The sequence below is a fragment of the Camarhynchus parvulus genome, chromosome 4 (assembly GCF_901933205.1).
Source record: "Camarhynchus parvulus chromosome 4, STF_HiC, whole genome shotgun sequence".
NCBI lineage: Eukaryota > Metazoa > Chordata > Aves > Passeriformes > Thraupidae > Camarhynchus > Camarhynchus parvulus.
In genome coordinates, this window is record NC_044574.1 from 62,124,135 (window position 1) to 62,145,391 (window position 21,257).

Below are 21,257 nucleotides of genomic sequence, written 5' to 3' on the forward strand. Positions count from 1 at the left end.
TGGCCAAGCACGTTTTCCAACCTCTGCCTACACAGGTGAAGTGGGATAGGGAGAAGATAAGGTGAAATTAGATATTGGAGATTGCATTCCAGGGCAAGAGCTGTTCTGCCTCAGCATTCCACAGTGGTTTTGGCGGTGTTGATTCTGTTGGAATTGCTGCAACCTTTCTCTTCTTCGCAGGGTGAAGAATTAATTCACTTAGAGGGGAAGTGCTGTCCTGAATGTATCTCCAGCCATAGTGACTGTGTTTACAAAGAGCATACCAAAGCTGTGAGTACCCTTGTACAGGATTGCAGCAGGGAATAGTGAGTTCTGCTCACAAAGGTTTGGAGGGGCTGGCTCTCCCCCTCCGGTTTTGAGAAGGATATTATTTACAAGTGTGGTAGCAAAATAATCCATAAATATAGTCTGCAGATTGCTTCTGCAGTTTGCAGAAACACTTGTGTGCATCTGCTGCAGAATTTCAGTTTTCCTTGGTCTCCTCTGTGCAGCTCAATCAATCATTTTCCTTTAATATTTAATATCCCTACTCAGAGGTTTCCTGCACATTTCATAATGATAGTTGATTTTAATCCTATCAAGCAGAAGCTACAGAGCTGGGGCAGTCTGTAGCTTTCTGCCAATGTATCCCACTGATTATAATCTTTACTGCAGCAGGAGCCCATTATTAATATTTTCAAGGAACTTCCCTCTGAAGTTAAAGAGAAAAGAGGGAACATTGATTATCTCAGTTTAAATATTCCAGTAGTGGACTTTTCATCGCCCTCACTGATGAGGGCTGGAGCTGATAGCTGCTCCTTGCCAACAAAAGTGGGAAATGGGAAATTTAATGTTGTGTGGGGCTATTTTTTTAGATGCTGAGCCTTTCTTTGCTCACATCCCTTTCTCTGCCCCAGGTGAGGTAAAACACTGAGGTGTGAATTTTTTTCCAGTTGGTCCTTTCTGAGAGAGGACCCGTCAGAAAAGCTTTGTGAGCGTTTGAAATGCCTGCTGTCTCTTTTCTGTGCCGTTTCACCCGCATGCCGGGCAAAGGAGGCTTTCTGAAGGCGTGTTCCTCCCGCAGGACGGGCAGAGCTGGGCCGAGGGGCCGTGCCGGGAGTGCGAGTGCCGGGACGCGGCGGTGACCTGCTTCCAGCGCTCCTGCCCGCCCTGCCCGCGGGGCAGCCGGCCCCGGGAGGCCAAGGGACACTGCTGCCCCCGCTGCCAGCCAGGTACAGAGCCAGGGCAGCCCTTGCCTGCTTCTGGAGCCCCTGCAGCCCTCCTTCCCCCTGCACCACTCTTATCTAGCCCCCAGTCTGCAGTCGCTGATTAACTCTACAATTTAGCTCTTAGATAAGTTTGAGGCTCCCAGTGACTTCTCCTGAAGTGTTTTGTCTTTTTTCTTCCACTGCTCCTTTCTTGAATCCCAGCGTGAGTTTTGGAGCTTATGGGCTCCTGGTTATTTCTTGGGAGTGGGAAGAAGAAAGACTGTGCACCCACTGTTAATGCCACAAGCTCACCTGAGGCTGACCGGCTGCCAGTTAATAATTGTTTGGAAACACTAGCCTAGCCTTGGCTTATATGATAATTTTGCCTATAAATTCCTTTTTCTCCAGGATATTGTCATTCCCTTGGATTTACATTTCATGGTTGGGAGGCTTTAGCTGTGGGTTGCTTGTTCTTTTTGGTAGCTCTTCTTGTTGCAGTCACATAACTTTGGTTTTATCAGGGTGCTCCAGTTAATGCTTTATCTCAGTAAAAAAGAAAATAACTTCACAGTTTAATTGTGCTGGAGTGCCTGGGCACATTTGCCATCTTCTTGTTTTAAAGCTTGTTATTTGCTGCATGCTAATGGAAATGCAAAGCACTAGAGATAGAAAAGTGAAGGAAGCAGGCTTTAGAAAGTTCTGATGGAATTGTCCTGGATTTTTGAGACAGAACAGCCTCTGCACAGGCTGCCGAGGAAGGGATAGATGATACAGTATTCTCAGCACCTCTCCCTTCTCCTTATCAAGAATTGCCCCTGTCTGCTGGTTATCCTTGAAAAAGTGATCATTTAGCTTCCATCATGGTAGCATTTTGGAAAACCCAGGCTTTGGAGTTGTGGTATTGGACATCCAGAGCCAAGCCTGCATTTTTTGTGTCCTGAAAGGTAACTGACAGTTTCCCTCACCCAAACCTACTCTTTTCCCTCTGTGTTTTTTCTGTCTTGCCGTGGTGGGGGATGAGAAACAAATGCAAAGTGCAGCCTGCAGCAGTTCGATCTGTGAGCCCAGAACACCAGCCCCTGCTGCATCTGCTTCCATAAAGCCAGCAAAAATTGATTGCTGCTTCTCAGAGATGTGCTGGAGGGAAGCTGGCAGAGAGAACCCACTCCTTTTCAGCCAAGGGAAAGTGAAAAGCCCTGGGCACTGCTGTATTTATGTTAAAGCCAGCAAATATTCCCTCTCACTGAGAACCTTTGGCTTGGAGCCTCGCTGAGAACACTTGGCTGGGAGCAGAGGGGCTTTTTTTGTAGCTAGAGAAAAATTGTTCTGTTCTGAATCTCTCCACGTACCTGTGGCCAGGAGATTCTTCTGTGGTGCTGTGGTATCAAGGTTTTTATGTAGGGGGAGCAGTCTGCCAGCTGTGCGCTGACCTGGCATGGACACAGAGTCATGACTTACTGCAGGGTTTGGCTTTAGGAATCTCAAATTCAGGTTGCTTCGGGCCATTGATTCCTGGTGACTTACAAATTTCACTGCTGAGAAACCATGTGGACAGTGAATACCCCTTTAATCAATTGCCTAGAAAATCTGAGTCTCTCTAATGGCTTCTCACATACTGAATAGAGCAATAAAACATTTAGCCCCTTTGAAATAATCTAGTGTATAAAAAGCCACTCAAAGCTAGCACACCTTGCACCACCCAGGGAAACAAGCCGTGAATTTCACTTGAGTTTCGGAGTTGCTTTGTTTTGCTCCTTCCTGGCTGCCAGCACTGCTCTGTGTGTTGCTGCTGTGCCAGGTGAGTGCCACCCAGACTGTGTGAGCTGCTCCCAGGCCTCTGATCGCTGTGACTCCTGCCGGGACCCCAGGAAGCTGCTGCAGGACGGGCGCTGTGTGGAGATGTGTGGAAGGGGCTTCTACCTGCACGGGGGGGCCTGCCTGGGTGAGTTCTGCAAGGGGCTGGACCCCCCTCCTCTGCTGCATGCTGTGCTTTGGGCTGTGGGATCCCATCTCTCATCCTGAAGAGATTGGGAAAGCATCCAAGCACGTGCTGTGCTGTAACCATGAGACTTTGGGAGGATTCAGATGGAAGCAGAAGCAAGTTCTTGAACTCTTGAGCTAAAATGAGGCAAAATAATCTCATTTTGTCAGACCGGGGGGGGTCCTTCTGCATCAGGGATTTGGGATTGATTTTTCTTCTCTCTTTCCTTTCTCCTGGCAGCCTGCAATGAAACCTGCTCAGCCTGCAGCAATGGATTTGAGTGCTCCTCATGCCAGGCACCCCTGCTGCTGAAGGATGGGCAGTGTGTGCCTTCCTGTGGGGAGGGCTACGTCCAGGATCAGCTGCTCTGCACAGGTACCTCCAAGCACAAGGGGCTGCAGCCCTCTGGGATGGCAGAGCTTTACCTGGGCTATGAGAACCCTCTCTCTTGAGGCATCTGCTGTTGACATAGGTGTTAATGTTCACCCTTGAGTAAAGGAAGGAGTGAGTGAACAGAGAAACCAAGCCATGCAGGGTAGCATTGATCACTGCTTGGGGAAATATTCGTGACAATTACTCAGTGGATCAGTTCTGTTGTGTGATTCTTTGACTTCAGTGCAAACTGCCTGCAAGTGCTCAGGATATGGTATTTTGAGGCGTATAGAAAATTGCCTGGAGGGTGGGGGATTGATAGAACTCAGGAAATACTTTCTGTGGAAGTTTCCTGCTTGGTTTTGCCATTTATTCAGTCCATACCGTGTGCTCTTCCTGGAAGTGCACTGAGCTGGCTGCTCTCAGGAAGCATCCTTACAAAGTCAATTGGTAATTCTATAAAACACTGAGCGGTGTCTAAATCCTTTATCTTAGCAGTTGGAAAGACTGAGAGTAAGACTGGAAAGTTAGCTTTCTCTTTGATGGGACTATGACAGTGCTTTTATGAGCTTCCCCGGCTCCTTTGAAATACTTTAAACTCTTCCCAAACTGTAAAGCAGCTGCTTTTTCATCATGGCAGTTTAATTGTTTTCTCTAAAATTAACACTTTTCTCATCTTGATGTTGGCCTTTTTAGAAGGCTTCTGATTATTTCTGCTTCAGCAGAGGGGTGGAGCAAATGCTTAACTTCTGAGCCATCGCTTTAATTTCTTTGGAGCTAACCCTCCTGCTCAGAATTAAATACAGGCTGACGGCTTCTGGCACATTTCAGGGCAAAGCACTTTAGAGGGTAAGTCCAGCTTCCTTTTCTGAAGTGGCTTCCCTTGAAGAGCTGACTGCTTGCTTCAGGTTGTGAAAGTCTGAAAAACCTCTGTCCTCCAGCAGCCACTACAGCCCAGGGCACCATTGTGGATGTATAAACAGACAAGAGAGACTCAGTCCAAAAGAATTTGTAGGCTTAAGTATCAAATAATCTTCTCCTTCATTTGGTTTTATTTTATCATTTCCTTTCCACCTGCTGGTGGTGGTTTAATTGGCAGTGCCCATGCACTGCTGAAGGGGTAGGGAAAGGCTAATGTTTCATTTTATTGCTGGTTTGTGGATTACTGATTGTACACTCCATCCAAATTTGCAGTCACGCATGCTTGTGGCTGAATGTTGCTGGGAAAATTTGTTCCTCTTTCCTCAAGGGAATTGAACCAATTTGCTTTAGTTCTGCCTGGCTGCATTTTCTGCATAAAGTCAAACCAGTGGAGAAAGTCTTAAGTTTCAGATGCTGTCTGTAATTCATGGCCATTCACTCTTTTCCTTGTATCCTCTTTATTGCTGCAAATCTCTAATCAGATTGTCAAGACGGGCCTCAGACTGCTCCAAAAGATTTTCCTCATAATGGTTTTAACATCTACAATAAGCAAGTTCCAAAAGCACAGAAAGGATGAACTAGACTGTGTTAATTGCTGTAGCTCCAGTAAACTCCCTCTAGAGGAATTTGCTCTGGACTTGAAAGAGACTTAACACCAGGTTTCTTGCTCTAGCCTCTTGTTGGAACGCTGTTGTCTGCATTGTAGAAAAACACAGTGAATTAGCCTTTCCTTTTGTTCATGTTTTATAACAGCTAGTTTAATTGAGTCTCTTTTGAATTTTTGATTACAGTTGTTTGATCTCTGCCCTATTCGAATCCTACACTGGGGTTGTTTCCTGCCCCCATCCCTCCACTTGCTTTTGTGAAGAATTAAAACCATTAAGAGAAAGTAGAATTGAGAATAAAAGGTAATAAGTTCAGTTATGTAGCAGTGGATTTAATGTTCATGGTTGAGTTCGTGTCAGGCAGAGTGGTGGGTTCTCCCTTGGCAGAAGCAGAACTCCCTCACCAAAGGCAAAGCAAAGGGAAGCAAAAATAAACTGTGTCAGCGTGGTAGAATGGAAGGGCTCGAAGGACTCGCAGTGTTCAATGCTCTCACTGCATTTTTCTTACTTAATTATTTATGTTTTCAGGCTTATTCAAAAGCCCAGGCAGAACTGGAGTGTTCCTGCTTTCATCTCCCAAAATGCCAATGTTGAAGTGTGTAACTTGACACTAACAGACCCTGCCTGCTCTGGAGCAAAGCACTTGGATTCCTGCTGCCTACATGTTGCTTTTCCCTGCTGTCCTTGGGCTGTGGAGGATCCTCCAGGATCCAGCACAGCTGAGCTGAGCTTGCTCCGCTCCCAGGGGGAGTGCAGGGCAGAGGTGGCACAGATCCATGGGACCCCAAAGCCCAGCAGTGCCTTCTGTGTTCTTACTGGAATACCACTGGCATTGCCCTCCTGCTGTGGTCAGACCTGGGAGGGTTTCAGGTGTTTGCAGAAGTTTGGTGAGCTACAAAAGAAGCCCCTACAAATCCCAACTGGAAATAGCCAGGGGGGTGGAATCAGCTTCCTGGCTGTGCAGTCACTTCCGTTGATTTATTTTCACACAGCCACTTGGTTGCTGCAGGCAAAGATGTTTGAGCTGACAGTGGCTCATGGAATGCTTCCATTTCCCCCCTGTTCTTGCTGTGGAGCTGGTGCCTGGCTGCTTGGGTGAGGAGCAGCTGCCGAGCCTGGCAGGGATCCAGTGCTGAGGGAGCCAGGGATTCTGGAGTCAGGGTGTGTAGTCACAGAATCAGGGAATCACAGAATGGTTTGGGTTGGAAGAGACTGTAAAGATTATTGTGTTCCAATTCCTCTGCTGTGGACACTTTTCTCTATCCCAGGTTGTTTAGAGCTCCATCCAATCTGGCCTTAAACACTTCCAGGGATTGGGCAGCCACAGCTTCTCTTGTGACAGGGCCTCGCCCCCTCACAGGGCTTTGCCAAGGGCCAGCAAGAGCCAACTGGTAACTGTTTAAAAACACAGCCAGGCTGCCAGGAGGGAAAAGTGTCTCCTGGAAAGGAGCAGCACCTCTAGGGAGGAATTGAGAACTTTGCAAATGACTGTGAATGTTCAGATGTGCTGACATACTGAGGCAGGTTAACAGGCAGGGGTCCCAGCTGTGCAGTGGGAAGTCTGCAATTAAAGGATCCAAGTCCTGGCACCCACTCTTTAAAAAACATGTTGAAAGTTAGAGTGAGCTCAGAGAGGAGCAACACAGGTCTGCAAGGTGAAGTGAGGACATTTCACTGCTTAGAAATTTACAGCATGAACTCATACTCTGCAGTCAACTTTGAGAAATCATCCAAGCTGGAATGAGATGCAGGTTTTGTATCAGCAAGGGAAATTATCGACTGGAGCAGGAAACTGTGCTCAAGCTCTGCCTTGGGATGGCATGGTTGGTGTTTGTTGTGTTGGGATTGTGAGGGGAGGATCCTACCCAGTACAGGATGCCCAGGGTCCTTTTGAGACACCCCTCACACTGGGGTGCTCAGGAACCAGAGGAACCACAGCATTCTGGAAAAATCAGGAAGGAGGTGGAGGGAAAGAAGATGCAGGAGGGTCAGAAGGAGGAGAGCAAGCAGCTAATCAGGACAAGGAAAGGGAAAATAAACCAGGGTGGAAGTGTGGAGAAGGAGCATCCAGAATGGCCAAGGACCAAGAGCATGAGCTCAAATGTCCTGTGTTTTGCCCCCTGAACACTCCCTGTTCTAACCCCAGGTGTTCAGTTCCCTCTGTGTGAGATGGAGCTGATAGCTCTCCCCTGCCTAGGGCAGCAGGGAAATCCCCTGGGATGGGATGCTGTGCCCCTCTGTGCCATAGGACTCATGTATAATGTGCTCTCAGTGCTGTGGATGAGCTGCTGCTGTGCCTGCAGGTCCCTGCATTGCGCTGATGCTGCTCACACATGAGTTCTTCTTGGGTGGCTGCAACTTGAGGGCAGTGTTGGCAGGGCAAACATCAAGAAGTTCCCTTTTCTCCCACCTGCCACAGACTGGGAGCACAAGCATTGGAACATATTTGGGTGTAATTGAGGAAAAAAAAAAACAACAGCTAAAAGAACTGTAATTTGCACCGTTCCTGCAACACTGGTAGCACAGGATTTGATAGGAGTGTGTGTCCCATATTTTCCCCAGGAATTACTCAGGCTGAGCACATGAGGTTTCCTCCTAAGTCAGTTCCTTCTGCACCTGGAAGGACAGGAGGAGTTGTTTCTAGAAGCAGGCTGGCTTGTTTTTCTTTCTGCCAAACCTTGAGTGCAGCCCTGCAGCACAAATCTGTGTTTGTGCCTGGAGCTCAGTTACTGTCAGCAGCCACCCCGAGCATCTGAGTTTTAAGGAGCCTCTGATGGGATCTCTTCCTGTTTCCCTTTGTGCTCCAGGGACTTGAGTGTTCCCACTCCTCCTGGGGTGGGAACAGCTACACCATCTTCTCTGGTCTGTGCTGCTGCCACATTCCAAAACGTGCAAAATGCAGCTGGGAGTTGTCCTGCTGGGTTGGCTTGGATGAAAGATTCCAACCTAAGAGCAGCAGCGGCTTGTGTTGGTTATTTTTCATCTTCTGTAGCAGTGAAAGCCTGAGCACACCTGCAAAGAAGTGCAGTGGTGCAGGCCCTGGGCTGTAAGGAGCTGCTTGGAAGGGGGCTGTTGGCTAATCCTGCACTTTTCTCCCCTGCAGCCTGCCATGAGTCCTGCTCCTCGTGCTGGGGAGCTGCTGAGAGCCACTGCCTGTCCTGCAGGGACCCATCACACGTGCTCCAAGCTGGGCTCTGCCTGGCCAGCTGTGCCCAGGGGTTCTTCCCAAAGGATGGTGTCTGCACTGGTAAATACCTGTGAGAGGAGTGCTCTGCACAAGCAGCAATCAATATTTCATTTTGCTGTGCAGCAGCTGGGGCTTTATTCATGTCTGACAAGCCAGCTGCACGCTGAGCATTCATAGGGGATGAGGGAAGCTGCTGTTTGTTTGTGAGATTATTAATTCATTTACACTAATCAGATGCTGAAAGGTTTGAGGGGTTTTTCCTTGCTGAACAGCTTGAAAAGCTGGGCTGTTTCTGAGGGCTTGACAAATCCATTTGTCTGTGGAAAGAAAAATGGCCTTTGCCAGCAGCTTTCTGTAAATTTAATTATAATTCAGCATCACAGTAACTAATACCTGCACAGCAGATGTGCCTTGGGAAATGGGAAGGTTTGCTGGGAAAAAGGGAGAAGAGGTGGCTAGAGGGGATTAAAAGACATAAGTCAAACAGATCCTGAAAGGGAGAAAAAAGATCTCAAATAAGGAATCTGGCATTTGCCACATGGATTCCAGTCTAAGCTGGATTGCTGTTGGCAGCCACCTCCAGCTGCTTGGGAGGACTGTCCATGGTCAGTCAGGGCTTGTTGGGCTTCAGGCGCGTGGCTCACACAGGTGTGTCTGGGCTGCAGCTTGATAGAGAGAACTTAAAACCTGGAACATGGTGGCAAAATTGTTGCTATTTGTGCTTATTTTGAAGGACCATGTTCCCCTTCATTTTGGTCAGTGTCTGTACCAGACAGTTTTATTCACCTATGTTTTAAGTGTACAGGCTTGAGATCTTACAGCTGAAAATAATTTAGGCTGAACAGGAAATTTAACTTAGGTTTGGTTCTTATTGCCGGTGGTTTCTCAAAACCCGGCATCTGTTCCTTGAAGCCTCTGAGAGTCAGACCTTTCACCTTCTACCAAAACGCATGCATTTTGATACCCAGCTGGAGAGCTGCTTTGTCTAGTGAAAAGAAACAGAAATTGGTTAAGTAAAATTCTTGACTCTTCTAAAACTCCAGCAGCATATTGCCTTAGGAAAGCCAGAGTTCCATGGACAACAGGTCAGTTCACTTCAGAGCTGATTGCCTAGGATAATATGGACCACAGGAATTGATAAGAAAAATTATCATGCTTGAGTTTAGCTGCATTTTCCCACTCTGAAGAGAAGGTGGAGGGGGGAAATTACCATTTTTTAAAATCACCTTTTCCCCCCTTCCTTCCTGAACAGTCTGGTAACTGCTGCTTGTGAAAATTTATAAGGTGCTTTCCAGCCTTGGGAGAGGCTGATGGCTCTGCTGTTCTTCTTCTCGTGGCAGCTTGTGGCCAGTTCTGTGAGAGGTGCTCTCCAGAGGCAGGCAGGTGTGTGAGCTGTGCTGCAGGGAAGCTGCTGCACCAGGGCAAGTGCCTCCCTCAGTGCCCGCACGGACATTTCCCGAGCAGCACCGGAAGGTGCACAGGTAAGAGGGGTGTTTTTGCAGGTAAGAGGGGTGTTTTTGCCCTTTCCTAAGCTCTCAGGGCACCCCCCTTGTGTTGTCTGCTCTTCCTCAGTCACGGGGAAGGAATTTTGAGAGCACAGAAATGGGAGTGGGGACAGGGAATTTGACTTTTTTTTGCTGTTTTCTTTGGTTCACTTGTGATGGTTTGTCTCAAATAACCTCTCTTCCTTGCCAAACACGCTAAGGTACACGTTCAAAACATTGTGTGAACAAGAGTAATTACTGGTAGTACTTATTAATACATGGGCACTTCTGCTCTCATTAGTTCGTCTAGCTGAGTCTGACTCCAGCTGGGAGTTTTCTACAGCTGGAGAAGGCTGTAGTCAGCAGCAGCACCACTCTGAAGGAGCAGAAATGGGATGTTTCAGCCCTGTGTGCTCTGTTTCTCTGTCAGCTTGTCACGCTTCATGCTCCACGTGCCAGGGACCTCTGGCCACTCACTGCACCTCCTGTTCCTTCCCTCTGGCCCTGCGCCAGGGCCAGTGCCTGGAAAGCTGTGGAGAGGGCTTTTACCAGGATCACAACATCTGCAAGGGTAAGCTCTGCACTTGGGATAAGTTCCCCAGCTGCTGTAAACCAGGTTTTGTTTTCCCTGTATCCTGTGCTGAACCAGTCAATGCTTAATTCCTGCCTTTCCTGCTGATTGTTTTCTGCTTTGAAAAAAGTGAATTTTCCCACATACTTTCTGCTTTCACACCCCCAGGATTTAGTGATTTCTGGGGCTTTTTTTTTCCCCTTCTCTGTGTACATTGCTGAAATAAATGTACATTGCTCCCAGGTTTTTCTCAACACGACTTAAGAGGTGGGTGAAATTCCACATATACCTGGTATGAAATTCCACATATACCTGGTATGAAATTCCACATATTTCTGGTATGAAATTCCACACACATCTGGCAGATTTGCAAAGACTGAGGTCATCTTTGCAGTAGTGGGAAAAGCGAAAATTGGAAAGGTGAATTTCTGTTTTGCGTGAGCCCTTCACACGAAGGGCTTTTCTCCTGTCATTTCTTGCTGTCCCTCCTAATGAGATTGAGCTCACTGTTGCAGTTCCAGAAATTAAAGGAGAATTGGCTGTCTGTGGCCCAGGGCTCCAGTTTTTTATTTGTTCACCAGCTTTACTCAGGAAAAGAGCTGCTCCTTGGGGGCGGGGGGGGGGGAACGATGTCAAAGTATTTTTCTCAAATCCCTGTTCTGTTGTAGAGAGCAGGACCATATGCTGCTGAGACTTGTCTGTTGGGTCTCTGGGAAGCTGTCCATTGTCCTTCTCCCTGGGAAAGCTGTGGCTCTGATGGCTTTGTCCCCCTGTGCCCAGGTTGCCACCCATCCTGCCGCTCCTGCGCCGGCCCGGGATCCGCGCAGTGCCTGCAGTGCCGGGCACCCCAGGATGTCCTGAAGCCTCACCTGCCTGGAGAAGGAGCTCTCCATGGCCTTTGCCTCCCCCTCTGCCCATCCCATTTCCATGTGGACAGCACAGGAGTCTGCAGAGGTGAGAAGAGCTGGTCAGAGCCCTGGGGTTTGGGTGTTATGTGGGGGGCTTGTAGGGCATTTGATTTGTACAGCCCTGTGCTTGCCTCGTGACTGCCATGAGTGTTTAAACTCTGTAACTTTCAAAATGACACATCCTAGTGCTTTTGAGGGAAAATGTAATCTACATAAGACTCCTGACTAAAAGACTCAGGTACTTTCTTTTTGAAAGCCTGTGTTCAAGCCTGCACAGCTCAGCTCCTTTCCACTGAAGCTGAGTACGTGATTTTTAGCACTGACTTACTTTGAAGCAGGATCAACCCTTAAATCCTTTTCAAAAAAGACTGAGCTTTCTCCTTCTTAGCCCTTGGAGCAGGTCAAGACATCCCACAGCAGTCTTTTCTTTTGAGGAAGCTCTTCTTCTATATGCCCTGCAGCACAACTGCCATTTCAGCCACTCTCCTGAAATACCAACTAGGAAGCTTTTCCATGAAGGCTGGTGTTTGGAAAAGGGGGTAATGGGATGTACACTGGGGATATGTGTGGTATCCCACCAGTCAGAGAGATAGTGACTGAAGTAAAGTAGTAGTAATAACAATAGTAACAACTCTACAGGTGGCTATTTCTTCCTGTTGGGAAAAAACTATCTGTAAATGTGGACATAATTTAAAATCCAGGTTTTTTTATTTTATAGTGCTTTGAAAACCAAACCCACAACATTGTGCAGAACAGAAGCATGTTCATATGTAGGGCAAAGTGCTGGTTTTGTAGAGTCATAGAATGGCCTGGGTTGGAAGGGAACCCTAAAGATCTCCCTGGCTGCCAGCTAAGTGAATTGTATAAATTACTTTATTTCATTTAATTTCCTCTGTCCAGCCCTGTGTCTTGTCTCCCCAGAGTCCAGATGTCTGCATTCAACTCACACTGTGCAACCTGTGGCCTCCAGCCACTCTAATAAGTATGAGGTTTTTGGCTAGTGAGTTTATGTATTTATTTAATCAGATGGCTTAGCTGAAGATGGCTTGGTTTAGGGCCAGTTCCAGGAAAGAAATGCAGTTTTTAACTGCACTCCTCCTTCTTGCTGGGCTGTCCTTGTGGTGAGTGTTTGTTTCAGGTGGCCAGTCCACCTCTGTGGGTGTTTGCTCCAGAATGGATGATAACTGTGCAGTGATAGGAAACCCTGCCTGGAGTGGCTGCAGGGTGATAACAGAAGGTGACTTCAGCAGCTGGTGAGTTTGCAGAACCCCAGAGCTCTTCCAGGGAGGACAAGAGAATCACATGGTGTTGGGCAGCTCAGCTTTGCATTTCGGTAATGAACTGTGTGGGTGCAAAGAGATATTCAATCTGCAGCTATCTCTGCCTGCCCCTTATCTTCAGGAACTGCTCTCTACTTTGCACTCCTTCCTACCTCTCCCAAGCATATTTTGAGGCAGTAAGGAGTGAAATAAGGCAGAATTAACGTGGCTTTCTGTGTGTTGTTGTGTCTCCCTGTGCTGCAGAGTGCCACTCCTCCTGTGCAGGCTGCGTGGGGAGTTCCTCCCAGGACTGCACGGCTTGCCCGGCTCCTCGTGTGCTGCTGCAGGGCAGGTGCCTCCCCTCGTGTCCTGAGGGGCTCTTCAGCCACAGGAACCACTGCTCCCGTGAGTGCACCTGCAGTTACAGAGGCTGTAATTTCTCTGAGGGTGTTTAGGTAGTTTCAGTCCAATTTGAGGGAATGGAATCTCCTCCTAATGGGAGAGAGACGTGTGTCACTATGGCACATGAAATAAAACAGCATGGACACACAACTCTCCAAGGTTAGAAAGAGGGAAGTTTAATTTCTGACTCCAACATTTATAGATTTCTAAAAGTGACAGTGGATTGGGGGATGACAGTGCCACCTCTCCAATGGCACTGGACAAACCAGCAATCTCTCAAATTTCTTCTCCATAAAAGAATGCAAAACAATAAGTTATTTACATAAAGTGTGTGAGAAAGTTCGTTTCAAGAATGTAAACATTAGAAGTCTTAGAAAATCTAAAAAAACCAGGGCAACAGACATGCACTTGGAATCATAAATTGCAATAAGTTTTGCTCCTCAGGACTGTTTCCCTGAAGATATTTTGTGCTTGATTTCAGGGTGGTGTTCCTAGCTTGTGTGCTGTGGAAAAAACCTCTTTAAAGGACAGCACCAAAAAAATAAAATGCTTTTATTTGGCAAAGCCTCAGATTTAGAGAGAAAAACCTTTCCTAAAAAGTCCATTGCTGTATTTATTCAATTTATTCAGCCAAGGAACAACTCTATAAATAGATTTATTTGGCAGGCCATTGTAAAGATTCATCAGTTCTGAGGTGTGCCCTGCCACCTTAGAGCTGAGGTAACTGCTGAGTGCTGCTTTACGCCATCTCAGGCTTATAAAAATGTCTTAGAAACAAAATTTCAGTGTCAGGAAAGTGCCATCTTGCAAGCTGTGCCCTTTTATTCCTAAAGAGCTTTGAAAGTAGTTTTTAAGAATTTTTTACTGACTGGTAGCCGTAGTATTTTTATCTCCCTCAGATCTGTAGCATGGAAATGTGACATCTGTCATTAAAGCTGGAAGGATACAAAAGCAGCCCATGAAATATTTTTGAGTGCTCTTAAGCCACATTCTCTGCCATGTCTTTGTTGAGCTTTTGGCAGACAGAAGTGGCTAATGAGCTGGCAGGGCATTCCTGCTTCAGAGGTTTCAGGTTGGGAGGGCTTGGTGGAAAAACCATTCCCCAGGTGGAAAAACCATTCCCCAGTTTTCCTCTCATGCATATCAAGCTCCACAATGATGTTGACAGAGTCCCAAGAGAAGTTTAATTTATCTCCCCTGTGCATCCCACTCTGGTTTTTTATATGCACAAGCATATGCTGGAGGGAGGAATAACAGGGCTAACCTCTCTCTCTCTCTCTCTTTTATATTGTGTCTAGATCTATACCTTGATTAATGCAGGGAACAAATCACTGACAACCCATTCCTCACCTTGTTTATTCAAAATGAGCCTTCCAAGCCACAACCCTGCAGTCCCCAGTGTCATGAGACCACTTTGTGCCCATGTTTTGTGGGAGTAAATGATGGTGGGAGCTGGTTTTTGGGAAGGGAGGGGAGAGGGTGCACCAGGAGCCTGACCAGGAGTGTTGATTCTCTCCCGCAGCCTGTCACCCATCCTGCAAGACATGCCATGGCCCCTCTGACCGGGAATGCTCAACCTGCCACCCCCATGCCACTCTGGATGGTGGCAAGTGCAGGACAGGCTGCAAGGAGGAGCAGTACCTCAACCTGGTGGGCTACTGTGTGGGTGAGTCAGGGCAGCTGCTGGGGCATGAGCTGGCTGTGCCATTGAACTGCTGCTTCACACTGCCAGCAAAGCTGCTTGGGTCCTGCTCAGAGCTTCAGGAAAAGGAGCTAAGTTGGAATTTGTGATCCAAAGAAGCAGTTGATGGGGCCCTAAAGAAAAGCTGGCGCAGCAAGAGTTGCTGTGTGCATTTTTGGGAGGTAATAGGATTTCTGGATGGGGGCTGTGCTGTGTGAGTGCTCACTGGCTGCACTTAAGCCCATCATCTGAAACCACTGATTGCATTTATCTGTTAAAAAGAAAAATTGCTTTTAATCCACCCTACAGACACGTATAAACATATCCTGGGAACTGCTCCAACCATTTCTGAGCTTTATCAAGCCTTTTTTTTTTCTTTATCAGAAAAAGATACGCTGTGTGAGGCTTAATCCAGGCTGAACAGTTCCGAATGAGATAAGGAATCCTAAGAAAAGGGAAAAATGCATTAGGAGTAATAAATATATTCATTGAGAGGCTATTGTTCTCAGTTTAATATGATTTCCCTTCACAGTGCCTTCTCTATGCTGAACATCTATGTCCTGGATGTTTTTTAATGAAAGACTTGTTTCTTTGCTCTCCACAGCTTAATTCTATGAACCATTTCTTCATCACCCTTTTAAACAACAGTGACTGTTTTGTCTGCAGGGACAAAAAGAGCCAGGAAAGAAAGTGTGTGAGGAGTAGGAAAATATCCTAAAAGTACTGTACAGCTCCTTAGGAATTCGGGTTGGGGAATCAAGATAGAGCCAGATAAATGCAAACTGGAAATAATTCAGCATTTCAGTGTAAAGAGGTGTCTCTGTCCTGTACAATTTTGGGGGATACAGTGGTATTTACTAATGTCCTGGTGTGTGAGAGCTCTGTGCATTTTATTTCTTCCACCTTATTTCCCCATTGATTTGCATTATGCTTCCTATGAAAGAAGTCCTGTGGAAAAGTGGCCTTCCCCTGTGAATTGTGTCGGGAAAACCTTAGTACCATTTATCATCAGTCAGCACTCTTTCTGAGGAGGGTTTCTTCTTTAATTATCCCTTTGTTTGGTGTCATGGACCAGTTCTCCTTCTCCCCAGTCCCAGTGATCATCAGGGAGATGTCCCAGGAACTGGAAGCAGTGTGGAGGGCATTCCTTGTGGCATGGGAACCCTCAGTGTCCAGGTGTTTCTTTGTCCCACAGAAGCTGTGAGAACCCTTGCAGAGGAACATAACTGAGGTTTTTCACTTTGACCAAAAAGTTGTGCTTTGGCCCAGGATCTGCAGTCTGCTCTTTGTGCTAAATTTATGTCTGGTGTTTAAGCAAAAGATGTTTGTGGCCAGTTCTCCTGGAGGTAAAGTGCTCCACATCCAGGTTGTTAAGTTTCACTCGTTCTTCTCATTCAGCACTGATTGAAATGCTGAATTTGCCCTTGCAAGTTATTAATTACCAGTTAAAGAGCAGCTGTCCCATAAAAGAGCACATTAAAACTCCTGACACCCTCATAAGATATGATTTGCAACAGAATCTAACAAAGCTTTTTCCTTCACCTCCCAAAGCAATATATTTTTACAATTATCTTCCCATTTATCTTTTATTCCCCACCCTGCAGGCAGAATTGTGTTATGGCTTATAGGGCCTGCTGTGCATCACAGTCACCTGCCATCCTTTATGGACCTGGAGGGGGAAATCTTTCACAGAGGCTGGAGAAAAGCAACTGTCACTCCAAACCATTGCCTGGGAATTAATGGTGTTATTGTGCATGTTACCTGAATGAGGATTGGAACATTTGCCTTGTTAATAGGAACAAAAAAAGGTCTTGTTTTCAGCAGTTAATCAAATAAGCATTTCACATTTAAGCAGAGGAAAGATAAAATGTCCTCAACTTCCAGAAAATCAATGAGTCCCTGAGCTCTGTTTTGGGCACACAGAATTTGTGCCAATTCTCCCCTGAGATTGCTCAATTGATTAATTTCACTTTATAGCCCAAATGTAAAGGAATGTGCTTGAGACTTGAGCCATCCCCCGTTGGATCTCACAGCTTCTGTGGTGTTTGTTTTCCCAGTTCCCAGATGTCCCTCTGCCTCTTGCTCAGCTTGACCTCAGCTTCAGGAAACTTTGCCATCAGCACTCTAAAAATCCCAATCACTGCTGGAAGCCTTGTCCTGCCCTTGCTTTTCTGATTTGAGGTTTCTCTGTTTATCTGGAAGCTTCCCTGACTTTTCCTGACTTTTCCTGACTGCATGGAAGGGCAGTTAGACAAGTGCAGAGGGACTGGTGTGGAAGAAAACTGTGCACCCCAGCTGATAGAGAATCCCTCTCAGCCTGGTTTTAACTGCAGCTGCAAGGGAGCTCCCACTCCCTGTGTTCCTCAGGCCCTTGCTTTCTTAGCCTGTGTGCAGTTGGGAAAACCTTCAAAGCTAAACCAGAAGAGCTCGCTCAGGAGGGGGCGTGTAACAAGCTTTGCTGCCTTGCTCTTAAAATTCCAGAAGGGACACTCTGACAACAAGAAATATCCTCAGCTCCTTGTAAAATTAATGAGCTGTTGCTGTCCGTTTAGAGACACTGATATCATCACAGAGAGCTGGAGCAAGAGGGGCTCAGCTCCACTCCCTCACTGCTCTGCAGCCTCCTACGGAGCCAGCAGCTGAGCTGCCAGAGGAGGGAAAACTCTTTCCCTGCTTTGGTCTGGGCTCCTTTGTGCCAGGGACCTTCCAGCTGGGTCTCCCACCTCACACTGCCTGGGGAAGCTCTCCCAGAGCAGGCAGATCCCTGCAAACCTGGTTGCACTTCACCAGGAATTCACTTGGCTTCTTTCAATGACAGATTCTCTCTCAGGTCTTGGAAAAGAGAGACAAGAAAAACATTCCAACAACCAAAGCAAGCCAAAAATCCTGGTCAGTGTTGCATATCCTTCTAAACCAACCACACTGACTTGCTTTCTGGAATTACTGTAAGACCAGAGGCTTTTTTGCCCAGTGAGGTGACTATAAAGTGTGTGGTGTTTTCAGTGCTGATTTGAAGTCATGCTCTGTTGTAAACCTCAGGTCTCACCTTAGAGCACAGCACAAAACTTGCATCAGGAAATACTTTCCTGGAGAGCCCCTAAGAGGGGTGATGTGTTTAAACAATATATGCTTAGCAAGTGGTGGAGCTGAGAGGCAGAAATGCCACTGGTTTCCTTTGTGAGCATTCACAAACACTTCAGAGATGGTTTTGTTTCCCCAACAGCCTCTTTTGTCTTAGAACAACCTGTAACAGATAATTTCCATATAGGAAGGGCACAGTTTTCTTGTTTTATTCGCTAAGAGAAAGCTAAAGAGGGTGTGGAAGTCAAGTAACTCTGGAAATCCATGTAAGCACTTCCATTCTGCTTTGCAATGGAAGTAGCTTCGTAGGAAGATCAGTGATGGGGGTTACTTTTGCACAGAGGTGAGGAAGAGGGAAATCAGAGCCTGCTGGAAGGGGAGCAGGAAAACATTTTGCTTGGGGAGTGGGAGGAAAGTCAGCAGTCTCAGAAAGATGAGGAGGGAGGCATTGGGACTACCAGCAAAGGGGTGACAGAATTCCTAAGAATTCAGTTGGAAGGCGTCTAAGGGAATTAACCAACTAGTGTGGCACTGACCTGCAGCCAGCTGGGGATGTGAAGGCTCCAGAAAACCCAAATCCCACAGGCTGTGCCCGCTGGCTGAGCTGGAGGCAGGACTGACAGGGAGAAGGCAGAAGTGGGAATCAAGTAGGGCTGGGGGATGACTGAGAAGCACAAGGAAAACATTCCCCTTCTGTTAGTCCTGGCTTCAAAGGGAGCCTGCTGTGAAAAAGTGAAATCATCTCTCCCTAAACAAAGCCCTTCAGTTCTTCCCTCGCTCTCTCACTCACTCCCCAATGTCCCTGAAATTCACCACGAGCAGCAGCCCTGGGTTTTTTGTTGGTGCTGTGTGTGCTTTGATCTCCAGGCTTGCAAAGGAACAAGAGAGTGATGGAGCTGATTCATCCTAAAACAGTAACTGAGAAAACTCTTGCCACTCGCTGGAGTGAAAATAGAGGCTTGTGAAGGGAAAACTCTGCTGCAGCAGCACTGAGTTTTGTAGATACTTGGATTTTTAAGTGTTAGTTTGTGAGAATCTAGGATTTTTGCTGCAGATACTGACTGTGTGGATACCCTGCATTTTCTCAGCCTCATTTTTATGCTCTGTGTATGAAACCTTTTGAGCAGATTTGTTACTCATTATACCCTGCCAAAGCTCTTTATTAGAGACCAGTGGCTCCAGCAAGAAGTTCAACTGGAGGAGTATTATTTTAGCAGTAAGGAGAGTCATCATATTACCAGGTAAATGTGGAAGTACAAAAAACTAATTGGATTTTTGGTAATTTTATTGGTTATAAGTACATAAACCTCATCACCCCACCTCGAGCCCCTACAAATCACAGGTACTCAGGGCCTTTGGGATGATCTCCCAGTCCTTGCTCCCTAAGGTGGGCTGCATGTGATCCTTTCTGGCTCCAGGGCCTCCACCTCTGTACCCCAACTCTGGCTGGTCGTTTCCCAGCTCCAAGGCTGAGAGCACGGGGCAGAAACTCCATGGGTTCTGCACCCTGTAAAAGCAGGAGCTGAAGGAGGCAGCTCTGTAAGAAGCTTGGATCCCTGCCTGCAGTCAGGACTGGATCAGTTTCTGAGCTGCTTCTGGGCTTTTGCAGCAGTGTGGGGTGAGAATCTCCTGTGTGTGACATGCAGGAGATGTCAGCTGGGGCCAGGCTCCTGCAGCTGTGGATGCAGAATTCCTCCAGGCTCCCATGTGAGCCTGTGCTCAGCTTGTAAATCTAGATTGCCTGACAACCTGTAGTAGTGCTGTCACAGGAGACAAAAGACAGAAAGGTGAACCTGCAGCAGAAATCTGACAAGAGGCCAGGCACTCCAATCAAGCCTCATTGTTACATATCTTTCAAGACAGTCGTCATTTCCTTTATAATTTTCTCGATTACCATAATGAGGATTAATTTGGCTTCTAGGTTGCCTTACACTGCACCTTTGTGCACACAAAAGCCTTGTTGTCAAACCTTGTGAAGCACCTAAGTTCAGGCAGAGGTCAGGAGACGCAAGCTTGCGTCCTGCTGGGGAGAAATGGAAAAAGGAAAAGGTTTTGAGGCACTCTGATGCCACTCTTGGCCTGGCTTGGAGGGCTGCTGTGGCTGCTTCAGGGTGTGGATGTCTCATTTGTGGGGGAAAATGGGAGCAGCAGGAACTACAGGAGAAGATCATGCAGCTGTACAGGTCCTGCTCCTCGTTTTGCCATGGTGGGAGCAGAGGGAGGTGAGTGCCTGAGGCCTCCAGTGGGGCTAAAGAGGAACCTTAGGCAGCAACACTCAGGATCAGACAAAGGGCTTGGGAAGCAAAGGCCTTTGAGCTGGCTTTGTGCAAAACTTTCCCAAGCTCACTTAAGGATGGAAAGAGGATGCTTCAATGGGGCAGGAGGGATGCAGAGGGAAAGTGAAAATGCTGTGGTGCTCAGGAAGAGCACGAGATGAGGAGGAGGCAAGAGGAAAGGATGTGGGAGTTTCGGGTAGGGGGATTTGCTCTCCATGTTCCATCCCCGCTGCCCTCCTGCAGTTCTCAGCCATGCTCTGTGCTGTCCCTCCGTGCTCAGTGTCCCTTGTTCCCTCCAGACTGCCACCCCCTGTGCCAGCGGTGCGTGGCTGACCTGCGGGACAGCGGCAGCGTGTGCCTCAAGTGCCAGCACGGGCGGCACCTGCTGCTGGGGGATCGCTGCCTGCCCGACTGCCCCCCGGGACACTACGCCGAGCACGGAGCCTGCAAACGTGAGTGCCTCCTGCAGAAACCTCGGGGAGCTGCAGGGAGCTGCCTGCTCCCCTGGGAGGAGTCCCACCAAGCGGCTCCTGTCTAGTGGAGAGGCTTTGTCCAGCTGGCAGGACGCTGCGCTGGAGCAGTTTTGTTCTCGTGCTGTAGGAGTTTTTCCAGGATGTTCTGCAGCCTAAGGTCTGTTGCTGAGGCTTGTCTTGCTGCAATAATGGCCCTGAAGGTGATGGCTTGTAGCAGCTCCCAAAACAGAAAGCCAATTCCATTCAGCTTTCTAGGCTGGTGCAATGGATGCAACACCCAGGGCACATTTCATTTTCTGACATGTGCCTGCATCTCCTCCACCTGTTGTTGTTGATGTGGTTTCATGTTCCAGTCATTGTCTGAGCTGCTTTCTGCTCCCTGGGCTCTTAGAAGGAAGCAGATTCCTTTTCTTGTTCTGAGCCTGACAGAGAAGTGGTAAAGCTCCAAGCTGAGCAGAGGCTAATGCGCTTCAGTTTGAGAGAAAAGAACCCAGAGCAGAAATTCAGCACAATGGAGATGCTCCTTTTGCAGGAAGTGGCATTTCCTAATCTAGTTGAGGGTGGGTAATATTTCAAAGCTTCTCTCCAGCATTCTGGGAGCTGTGTGTTTATTTACCTGGTTTGACAAATGAGATCTCAGAGCTATGAAACACGCTCTGTGTCACTTGATTGGAAAGGCCCCTGAGAGAGAGAGAGAGGTTTTGCCTTCCTGGCAGTGTAAGCCTAGGGATAACATTTCTTCCCTTTGGTTTGAAGGTTTGATTTAAAAGGAGTTGTGCATTTTTCAGACGATGTCACAGCCTGTAGGATATTTTGTTCTGCCTTTTAAGATCCCCAGCACAGCTTCTGATCCCTTTGCCCACTCTTTC

General features: G+C 47.4%; 1 protein-coding gene across 1 annotated transcript in view; it reads left to right on the top strand.

Annotated features, from left to right (window-relative positions):
- The window catches only part of FRAS1 (Fraser extracellular matrix complex subunit 1), a 105,547-nt gene that overhangs the window by 42,389 nt on the left and 41,901 nt on the right, over positions 1-21,257 (top strand). Inside the window, 11 exon segments of the mRNA XM_030947091.1 lie at positions 181-270; positions 1,064-1,211; positions 2,986-3,129; positions 3,409-3,543; positions 8,170-8,313; positions 9,594-9,734; positions 10,168-10,308; positions 11,089-11,262; positions 12,740-12,880; positions 14,400-14,543; positions 20,215-20,367. Coding sequence (XP_030802951.1) covers positions 181-270; positions 1,064-1,211; positions 2,986-3,129; positions 3,409-3,543; positions 8,170-8,313; positions 9,594-9,734; positions 10,168-10,308; positions 11,089-11,262; positions 12,740-12,880; positions 14,400-14,543; positions 20,215-20,367 — 1,555 coding nt within the window.